This window comes from Psittacula echo (assembly GCF_963264785.1).
Source record: "Psittacula echo genome assembly, chromosome: 11".
NCBI classification, from domain to species: domain Eukaryota; kingdom Metazoa; phylum Chordata; class Aves; order Psittaciformes; family Psittacidae; genus Psittacula; species Psittacula echo.
In genome coordinates this window covers 16475487-16486950 of record NC_137746.1, presented here as the reverse complement: position 1 = coordinate 16486950, position 11464 = coordinate 16475487, and the positions used below count along the sequence as shown (strand labels likewise).

General features: G+C 39.8%; 1 protein-coding gene across 1 annotated transcript; it reads left to right on the top strand.

Moving 5' to 3' along the window:
- Positions 1–277: 277 nt before the first annotated feature.
- LOC308225856 (kazal-type serine protease inhibitor domain-containing protein 1-like) lies at positions 278–9803 on the top strand (the record flags this gene model as incomplete). The annotated part of the gene is made up of 4 exons (XM_080627048.1): positions 278–734; positions 6816–6976; positions 8629–8773; positions 9673–9803. The coding sequence occupies 4 exons, from the start codon at positions 278–280 to the stop codon at positions 9801–9803; spliced, it is 894 nt and encodes a 297-aa protein (XP_080483174.1).
- Positions 9804–11464: the final 1661 nt, after the last annotated feature.

Sequence of the window (11464 nt, the reverse complement as noted above, 5' to 3'; positions counted from 1 at the left end):
AAGGGGCAGTTTGGTTTCTGTGCAAGCAATAGTCACATTCCAAACTGCATTAGAGAAAAGCCGGTGGGTTTGCATGCATTTTTGTTATCAGTTCCAGACTAGGAATCTGATGCTAATTTCTTCTTAGAGCCTGTGTTTGCAGTAGAATTTATATTCTAAACCAAAAGGATTGGAATGTTTTTCTCTCACTAGCTTGCTCTCTTTTTCCTTTTTCTTTTTCTTTCTGCCCCTGGCTTTACTCCAAGGACCTTTTCTGCTCGATCGTTGCATTCTGAAGATGAAGCACCCAATGGTTACAGCAGTGCTGGTAGTACTGGTGCAGGTTTCTCAGAGTTTCCCTGCTTTGTACCACCGAGGCTGGTGGAGACTGTTAAGGGAAGCAGATAGTTGTGGAAAATGCAATTTGGCACTTTGCTCTGAGCCTAAAGACTGTCCAGCTGGGACTGTATTGGACCGTTGCGGCTGCTGTCCTGAGTGTGGGAATGTGGAAGGTCAGATCTGCGACCTGGACCAGGGCAATCATTTTTATGGGCAATGTGGGGACAACCTCGAGTGCAGGTTGGATGCTGATGAAGCAAGGTTCGGGGAAGTCCCTGAACCCCAGTGTGTGTGCAAGTCTCAAGAAAGCATCTGTGGACCTGAAGGGAAAACCTACGAGAACATCTGTCAATTCAACAAGGCTTATGCTACAAAAAGGAATATCAGCATGAAACACAAAGGGCCATGTGAATCAGGTAATATGTACAGAGGCACTTCTACACTGAAAAATGATCTTGTTCTTATTTTCAAACATGTAATAGATGCTCTAGTCTAACTTTATTAAACTAATTCTGCTTTTTCTTTATCATTATTTTGTTAGAATACTACTTTGTGTTAAGCATTTACTTAGTGGTTCAGCAGATGGTACTTAATTTTGTATGTTACTAGACTCTATATGCAACTAGTGGATTAAATCACATGGTGACTAATAAGCCACAGATCTGCAGACTAGTTCTGCTCTGAATAAGCAGAGTATGAGGTATTTTCTACAAGAATGTGTAGTTGGGAAGAGGTAAGCAGATAGGATAGTCTGGGAGGACTGGACAAATAACTGTATGAGGACTGATCTTATAATGAAGTGGTGAGAGCAAGGCATACCTTATTCATATATGTACATACACACACATGTACATGTATGTATGTGTTTTTATATATAGGTGTGTGCAGACTGTATCCACCTGTGTGTATATATGATTAGCAGTGTAGAGACAATAGAAGATGAGGCTTAATTAACAGGTCTTTTGTTCTTACAAAGAAGTCCAAGATAATAGTTTTGGAATCATTGTCAAATCTAGCTAACCCATGAAAGAGAAATCTAAACATTATAACAAAATCAAACTGAAACTATTTCCCTAAATACAGTTACAGAGCATGAACAGTTGTCTGTGATGATTTTTAGTGGAAGGAATCTTAGCAGGGTTGTACCGGGGAATCCTGCCTCTTGCTCATATCCTGTTCTTGTTCTTCACATTATTACAAGTCCTCACTCCTGGTTACCTTTCACCTAAGTCACATGAATATAAAATGAAAAAGTGAACAGGCTTTTGTTCTCTGAATGAGAAATTGTTCTTTTTTAACAAGTTAATGGAGTATTTTCTGAAATCATAGAATCATAGAATAGGTATGAAATAGAAATGAAGGAAGTAGGAGAGGTCTCTGAGTCACAAATGGGTCACAGTTCTGGGAATCTAAAATTGCATCTCTGGCAAAGGTCCACATATGAGAGCAAGTCGGGTACTTTTTACCCACTCCTCACTAGCAATCTGTTGCCTCCAATTTAGACTGTATGCTGTGCTTTGATATTGAATGAACACTGGATATTGAATGCTTAAAAGGAAAAGTGATGAACAGCTAATACCAGATTTCTTTCCTCTTTCTCAAGTTGCAAGAGGACAATACAATAAAGAATCAGGAATCAATACAATAAAGAATTTGCCATTAGGGTATTAAGTTGGGAAATGAGGCTTGTCAGTAAAGAGACATTCAGAAAACTCAGGGCATACCAGCCCACAATATGACCGAAAGCCTGTTAGCTCTCACACAGGTGTTCTTCTTTGGGGTTAGAACAGCATTAGTTCTTCTGGCATAACCCTTTCAGGCAGATTTCAGCTAGAAGGGCCACTCTACAGCAAGGGATGGTAACTGCAGCAGAGGTAGCTGTTCAGGCGTACAGGCTTAAAGCAATGCTCTGCTTTAATTAATCAAACAGAACTGGCCATGTATAAAAAACTTTAATTTGGAAGTACTGCCACTTTTAATTGCTGATGTTGTCATCCACCGGGCCTTGCAGTCACCCCTGAGGTGAATAACACCACATGTAGAGGAGGAATGAGCCCAGCTTCTCTGCTGGAGGAATCACTCCCAAGGCTTTCCCACTGCTTTCCTGGCTTCCCAGAAAGGCTGGACTCTCTCACCAGGGATGCAGAGAAATTTCCTAGGATTGCTCAGCTTACTGAACTGCACAGAAGCCTGGTGGGAAGTTCATAGCCATGTCACTGTTGTGCAGAGTTCAGTTAAAGAAAAATGGGGGCCTGTTTCCTTGGCTCCTGCCAAGGTCAATGTCTGTGCCCTGCTGCAGCAGAGCGCCTGAGGTGGCTGCTGGGCTCGACGGGGAAAGGGGGGACAAGTGCCCTTTTTCTCAACCTCTCTGAGCAGCAGCTGACCATGCTGGGTTGTAGATTCTCTTTTAGCAAGCAACGCTATCGATACACACGTGCTACCACGGGGTAGAGTCTACTCTAGTCTACTCCAAGAGTCTACCAGTAAGCCCCCTCTTTGGCAAGGCAGCTATCTGAAGCAGCACAGTAGGCATGTGAAGGTGCTCCATGATTTAGGCTGCTTTTTCACGGCTGCAACTGGTGACAAAAGGCAATGGGGAGTCTGGCTCCAAGAGCAGCAGCCTTGCTGTGGCACTTGCTTTCTGCTGACTCGAATTTGCATGAGAAACAAACACTGAACACTGTGGGGTTTCGGTACCAAGCTATAAATACAACCTTCACTCAACTCAAAGTACTTTGTTTTGTTATTTCTCTTTCAAAGCATCTGCTGTTTCCTATTGATGCCAAATGGATTAATTGTATGCAGCAAGCAATGAATAAATAGACAACAATAAACTCCTTTCATCACAAGAGTATAGCCTTTTCTCTTCAGTGCATCACCAGAAAAAGGAGAAGGCCCAGTTCCCTAAAGCAACAGTGGAAAAGCCTTTCTTTTCCTGAAAGCTAGTTTTGATCGGTTTATCTAATAATTTACCAAGGCTACCGCGTACATTGATTATATGTAGATTCTCCACACTTAATTCATCCCCATTCACATTCAAACCTCTCTTGCTGATGATTTAATGATGTAACAGAACCATCTAGAAGTGATTCTCTATATTTAGCTGTGTCACATAGATCATTCTAAATGTAAATTTGGGATTAAAAAACAAATAAGCAAGCCATGAATTTTTCTGCCATTTTCATCAAATCAGACATAGATTAAAAAAAATGAGTTAAGGGGAAAAGAAACATCTAATTCATTAGTTTGGGGTAATATCGGGTTAATGTTGTTAGTGAAAGGTGAAGCAGTATTTTGACATTTTCTTGCTTCTGGTCTATTTCTTCTATAATACATGAGGATAATTCACAATGGGGACTGTAAAAGGAAAGGAGCAACCACTGCACATATACTCCAGGAATCAAAATGACAGGTTATCATAACAGTAAAGATCTGTTTTTAAAGACACAGTTATGCAAAAAAAGTGCACACAGATATGCATGGCAGAATCTGGCTGAACACAAAATCTGAACCACTCAAACCCAAAGTTTGGAAATTTGTGTTAAAATGATATCTTACTAACTCCATTTCCTTCTGTAAAATAGAACAAAATGATGGTTTGAGATGTATATTATTTTATTTCTGGATGCACTTAAAGTTTGAGTCAGTAATGCAGGCATTTATTGCGCGTTCAGATTCAGAAAAGGCAGTATGGTTAGACCAAAACTGTGGTTCTTCCTACTTGCTACAAGTTTGAACTCACATGTTGTCAGTCTTGGTCAGCCCCAGTCCAGCAAAGCCTTAACTACCCCTAAGAAGTGTCCAGCTGGGTGGAACTGAGCATACACCTCAGCATTCCAAGCTGTCACAGTATTCTCCTTACAGTTAATGGAAGGAGTATTTCCAGTGCAGAATTCGTCTTGGTGTATGGTAGACAGTGCTGGACAAATTCCTCCTAGGGGAACAGCTATAACGAATCTGTAATTCAGACCCTTATATCCTCGAGGCTAAGGGTAGGTTTACGCTGCATGGTAAAGCCAGAGCCCTCACCCTTGCACAGCTGAGCTGTGTCTGTGGACACTCACACAAGCAGGGACAGCTCTTGGCAACACTTCAGTGTTGTTGGTGTATCCACAAGACACCTGTGTTAGCACCACAACAAAACCACCAGTCAGGCAGCATCTGCCTATTTAAAAAGGTTTTCCTGCTGTCTCTCTACAGCAGTAATTTAAAGAACTCATGTGAGTCAACACAGACATTTAGTTTCTATTTTACACTGTCCTGGGTTCAGCAGTAGCAGTCATTTTTTCTCCTTCTTAGTAGCTGGTGCAGCGCTGTGTTTTTGACTTTCAGCCTGGGAACAGTGGTGATAACACCGATGTTTTTAGTTACTGCTCAAATGTTTAGTTTGATCAAGGACTTTCTGAGTCTCACTCTCTGCCAGGGAGGAGGGGAAGCCAGGAGGAAGCAGAGACAGGGCACCTGACCCAAACTAGCCAAAAGAGGTATTCCATACCACAGCACGTCATGCCCAGGATGTAAACTGGGGGCATTTACCCTGAAGGGCCGGTTCGCTGCTCAGTCGGGCTGGGTATTATCGGTTGGCAGGTGGTGACTGGTTGTATTCTCTTCCCTTGTTATTTCCCTTATCATTATTATTATTGGTGGTAGCAGCAGTGGTTTGTGTTATACCTTAGTTACTGGACTGCTCTTATCTCAACCCACGGGAGTTACATTCTTTCGATTCTCCTCCCCATCCCTGCAGGAGCAGGGGGGAAGAAAGGGGGGGGGGGTGAGAAAGCGACTGCATGATTTACGACTGAGCTTAAACCACGACATACACTTAAGTTTAAGCTTAACTACAACACACATATGACTAAAAGAAACATGGCTGCATTGAGTTTTAATATTTCAAATTACATTTTAATATCAGACCGTATGTGATAAGTTCATAGGTAAAAAAAATCTCAACCAAAATATTCAGTTAATGCTGATTTGAAGACAAGATTTTTGAAATAATATACAGTTCTCATAAAAGAATAGCACTTGAGGGCTTAAGTATCCTAGTTCGAGAGCCTTACTTTACTTTTCCTGTTTAATGAGTCATTCATCAATGGGGAAATTGATACTTTGCTGTATAATTTGTTTGCAATTAATTTTACTCAGGATGCATTTGACATTTTCTGCACAGATATAAATTCTGAAAAATTAACAAATGCATTAGAAACTTTGCTCAAATACCTGGAAGAGGCTGTTACAATTTCAAATGCTGAACCATAAACGCTGTACATACTGATTCAAATCTTGCAAGTAAAAATACATTTACCATAAGTTTCTATTTCCAAGCATCTGGGATCTGTACAAAAATCAAAGCAATAATTAAATACAAATCTAATGGCTCAGAAAACATACAAATTTTTAAACACTGGTAAGGAGATAGAAATAAAAGAGACTTTAGAAGGAAAAACATTTCTTGCTGAGGACAAATAGGTCAGGGAAAAAAAAAAGCAGAGATCTCCAAAACAGGAGAGCTGTGATAACACTAACTGTTATTTTGCTCTCTTCTCCTAAATATCATCATCTCCTGTTAACATTTAGTATATTCATACATGCTTACAGAGGGATATGTAAATGATGTATGAATGCATCAGGTGATAGTTCTATTTTTCCAATGTCTTCAAATCCCTGGACTGGCTCCCTCTCGTGGTTAACGTCAGCTTTTTCTTTCGAAAAAAGGATCATACAGAGGCAAAAAACAAACAGTGGAGGGGGGTGAGGGTAAGAGAACAATAGGAAACAAGTAAGCAGAAATCTGATTATTGTAATAAACATAACATAAAACCTTACAAAATAAATGGATTTCAATCCCTTTTATTCCTTGTCTCATAACAAGAACATATGATGAAAGTGATAGTAATTTTGGATAAATGTGGAATATATCAATGCTGTTATTCTGTAACTTGCTGCAATGAGTCCCATGGGTAACAGGAGGGGGACAAGATCTTAGCAAGTTCAAGGCAATGATGCAGTCAGCAAACACAGTCTGACAAACAAGCAAGCTCGTTATTTTCACTTTTAAGCTAGCCAAAATGTAAAACAAAAATTCAGACGAATCATGTACAATAAAGTTACTCTGTGATTGTCTGCTATAGAATTTCTTGGGCTTTCTTCTTCTGGTCTTGCTTGACTGTGGGGCCTTGAGTCTAGTCCATGGTAACAGTTCACGGGACGTACATGAAACTTGATTTCTGCTTAAGTTTCACAATCATGTGCAAGGAGAAGGACAGACAGGTCCTTTAAGTGAGAGTTGTTGAAAACCCTGTTCACCCTTTACGGGGACACAGGTATTCTGAGCTTTAAAAGCTGCTTGGAATCATGTAGCTCTTCATGAAGTGTGAGATGGCAAAAGGTAAACTGGTTTTATAATGCAAAGTAGGAATTGATGTTTGTATGCTTTTGTGTTTGTGTTGTCCTTTGCTCACTGTCTCCTAAAGCACTGTGCTGTTGGTTCCTTGCAGCTCCTGTTATTTCTATGCCACCTCAGGATGCCCAAAATTACACAGGCAATGATGTCATTTTCGGCTGTGAGGTGTCAGCCTATCCTATGCCACATCTGGAATGGAAAAAAAAGGGGAATAAAATGTTCCTGCCAGGAGATGATACCCACCTCTCAGTACAGGTACAACTTGAGTTCTCCATGTCATATGGTTTCAGATGAAGGCGTACAGGGATTAATCACTGAATTCCCCCTACAGAATACAGTATTGCGGTAATGAATAGATTCCTAGTAGAGGCCCTGTGACTTCGTAAAGAATTATGATTTCAGTCAATGCAAGGATCACTGCTTTAGCAGTGTAAGCAGAAGAAACAACAGACAGGGAAAGAAAAGACGGAAGATTCTCCTGATGTAGGTACGACTCTGGAAAAACTGAATGAACATACAAAGGGAACCATTTGGGCTACTACCTAAAAGAAGGTGGGGGCATTCTGGAAAACGTGGCAATAATTTTTCTACTCTTAATGCAGAAGCACAATTCTGCATAATTCTGCATAGTATCTGAACTCTATCTAGTTCAGTATCTAAACAGCAAGATGCTGTTCCTGGGACCTGCCATTTCGGTTCAGTCCCTGAGACATTCAAAAAGAAAGCAAAAAAATTTGTTCATTTTATGGATAAAATGATATGGATAAAAATGATATGGATAAAAACACAGGATACTGTGTTTTAATCTAAGGGGAAAGAGTAGACTGGCATTAGTACAGGCTTCAAGCAAATCTAGAAACAGCCTGTAAGTCTGAGCTAAAATTAAATAAATCAAAATGCTAATTCTTTCAAATGGAAATAACATTCTGGGGAGACAAGCTAACAACAACAGATGTGCAAGCAGACTGCAGGAAGGCTGAAGCCTCCACCTGCATGTTTCTCCAGTGGACAAAGAAGATGAACAGAGACTGTACAGAGAAATACATGACAAACCTAGCTTTCTGCTTACACAGCCCAGAAGTGGTTAAGATCCAATGGGCATGGGGAACAACCTGAACAAAAACATAGCTAGCAAAAGCACAGAAAAAGCTAAGTAAATTACCAAAAGTACTATGAGTGTACGTTACTTAGAAATGTTTCCAGATGCAGCATGAACACAAGTGGGATTAGCAGGCTTAAAGTTGCTCAGAAGGAATGGTGCAAGGAGCCACATGCAAATGCTGTTCAGCTCAGAGGCTAAACTGAACCCTGTTAACTTAGTTCATTAACAGATTCACCACGAAAGCATCTCTGTTAACATGTGTTAATGGTTTTGTGTTATGTTTGGAAAAGAAAGCTCCCCCCACTTTAAGAGGCTTTAGCCCAAGTCAGTTGAGAGTGACTGTCATGAATTCTGAAAGCTCACAGTGTGTCATGCCAATCCATTAAAACCCCAATGCTGAGTGTGAGCTTGGTCAGGCCCCTTGGCCCTGAACAACTCACCCAGACCCACCTGCCATTCTCATGCTGAAAAGATTTATGAGCTTGAGAACAGGCAGCAATGCTCTGAAACAACAAGAAGTGTTGCTGGGACAAGAGACAGAAGGAACACTGAGAGTCCATAGCATGGAAGAAACAGAAATAAGAGCACTGTGAAGGACAATGAAGTTTAACAAGCAGAGATGGGGAAGAGTGAACTCAGAGACACAGAGCAGTAACTTAAAACATAGGGTAGCAGAACCAAAGAGAATGAAAGCATGGCAGCAGTTAAAGTTTTGAATGATGTTTAATCCATCAACAACTTTTGAGAAGTATCACGGTGTCTTCTAGCTACTTAATCTCAACTTTATTTCTTCCTCTTCTTAAAGGCAAGAGGTGGGCCTCAGAAGTATGGTGTGACAGGCTGGCTGCAGATACAAGGCCTCAAAAAATCAGATGAAGGTGTTTACATCTGCCACACCAAAAATAAGTATGGTGCAACATATGCCTCTGCAAGATTGAAAGTCATTGATGGTAATTATTTTTGGGGTTTGGATGTAAAGTACGTAAGAATGCATACAAGCAGGCTACAAAGGATGGGCTTGTCAGAATGCAAATGAAGGATATGAGAAATTACCTAGAGATGTCCATATTTTAATTTTTCTGTCCTTTTCTTCTACTTTATCACCTAACGGGTTAATAGTGTAATATTCTGCTGTGTACTACACCAGCTTCCAGAAACAGCAAGCTGTGGACTGTAGCCATACAACTGAGACACATCCCACTCCACTCACCTTTATCCTACAGAAGTCCTCTGATGTTAGCAGGAACTCTCACCCAGAACAGCTGCTATAGCTGGGGGAGTCTCTGAACCACAGCAACTCTGCTTAGCTCTTTATTTTTCAATATACTAGGAAGGAAACAGTTGTTGCTCCTTAACGAGAGTGTTTGGAAAGATGTAAGAAACAGCTTTACTATCATTCTGCATCGGGCCAGTCCTGCAGAGTAACACCCTTCTTCCTCTGGAGAGAACTGGGTTTCCTGGCAAATATGGAATAAAGACGCATTGTTTTATATTTGCCTCGTGATCTACAGGAGTTTGTCACTGGTCTAGTTTGTCACTGGCCTTGCTTGTCCAAGTGGCTTTCAAACTTATTGGCTCTGGTTGGATGTTCAGGTACATATGATTTGCAGATGACTGAAATCTCAGTTTACTGGTATAGGGAATTAAGTATATTTTCAACATCTTAAAACCTGAATGATCTAGAAATTTGCTCCTATAAGCTTTGGGTCAAGCCATCAGGTAAAACCCCTCTTCTTCAAATAGATAATGGGGGTTCAGAAACACTGAGCTTGCCATACAGATCCAAACCCATCTTTCCTCTGTGTTCCTACGTACAACTAATTTAACCTGATTTAATTATGTCTTGCAGGCTCATCTCCTGCATTTGCATTTAATGCTGGCAGTAGAAGTGCAAGCTACAGCATTGAATATGGGGAGTATTATGACCATTCTGATGAGGAAGATGATGAAGAATACGAATCCGGGGACTATGAAAATTGAAACAACTCTGAATAATAATTTTTACGTATCTGCTGTCCAATACCTTTCATACTCTGTTACATCTACTAGTAGTCTCTGTGCTGCAAATGGCTCCACTGATAATACACATACTCACTTCTGTATCCACCTTCCTGAAATTCAACTTTGACTGCAGTGTATCATGGTACTGACCAAAAATAAGAGCAGTTGTAAATCCACACATTCAGACTGTTAAATAAAATCCTTAAACATGCACCTGTCTACAAAGTATACTGAATGGATCACATTTTATATTCATTTTTAAGATGTAAATTATAATTTCTTTCAAGCCTTCTAATTTGTCTGGAAAAAATGTTCATAGTTAAAAGAAAAAAAAACCAAAAAAAACTAAACCCAAACCTTGTATCAATTCCTTTTTTCTATAGTGTATTTAGAAATATCAAGAGATTGTTCATGTGGCAACAAGCCTAAATGTGAAGGTTGCAAAATAGTTCAGTCTCCTTAGTTTGTGTTTTCTCCTAAGTTTCAGCAAGATTTTCCTTCTTATTTGAAATTTTCCATCATTAGCCTCATGAAGGTCAAGTTCTCTCTCTGTTGGCAGTTATTTTGTTTACTTTTAATAGATACATGAAGCAATGACAGTCTAAAGCAACTGCACAGTTTTACTAGCTGTACTTACAAACACTCAGAAAACATTTCTTGTGCACTCAATCAGATGAGCATGCCTCTGCCTCTGAATTAATAGATGATGGAAGATACTAAGTTATGAAAACCACTTTTGGGAGGCAGTTATACCTACTGGTGTCCATTGGCTGAGGATGGATGAATAGCAGTAAATTATTGAATACTGTTAATGTCTAAGCAATCAAAAGTTCGGGCATCTGCATGTAAAGCCTCAGTATGTCCAGTCATCTTTATCCAATGCACAAAAGCCTGTAGTGATTACTGCATGCACTGAGGTAACTCAAATTAATGGTGTTAAGGAAGCTTTAAGGGTAACCTGACTGTATGCATATACCTACAGCGTAGATTGTTTTAATGTATATACAGTGCATCACAAATTTTCTTTAACACGCTGGCTGGTTTGTGCTTTTCGCAACTAGGCAGATTTTTCCTTTCGAGTTAGACTAAGAGATTGGCTATAGACTGTTTGCCCTGAGGTATTATTGATCTTTGTCCAGGTAGCAAACAAGCAAAGAAGAATTTATTTTGTTTCAGACTTCCTGGAGTATTGTCAACTCATGAGCAGAAAGCATGCCACTGTGTCACTGAAAAGATTCATTAGTTTCATTAGACGTATGAAACGGCTTCATATTTAACTACTGATTCTGCTGTTCTGGGCTCTTCCTGCTCTTCTTAGTGATAGGCCTGATAACTTTTTTTGCTTATCCACTATGTATTAACTTGAACATAAAATTGTCTTAGTAAAACTCACTGAACTTTTTTTAAGTGGTTTTTGGTTTTGGATTGGTTGGTTGGTTGCTTTTTTTATGGAACTATTTAATCTGCAGATATACACCGGATCAATTGTAATCTGCATTGCAAATTAATTCATTAGATTACTAAACCAATCACTAAACTGTGGCAGTAGACACTGGCAAAGGATAGTAAGTGGCACAGAAAATAATCTTGAAATCATTAGCCATAGAAAGGAATTAAAATTCTTCAGGCTTTTTTGCCGT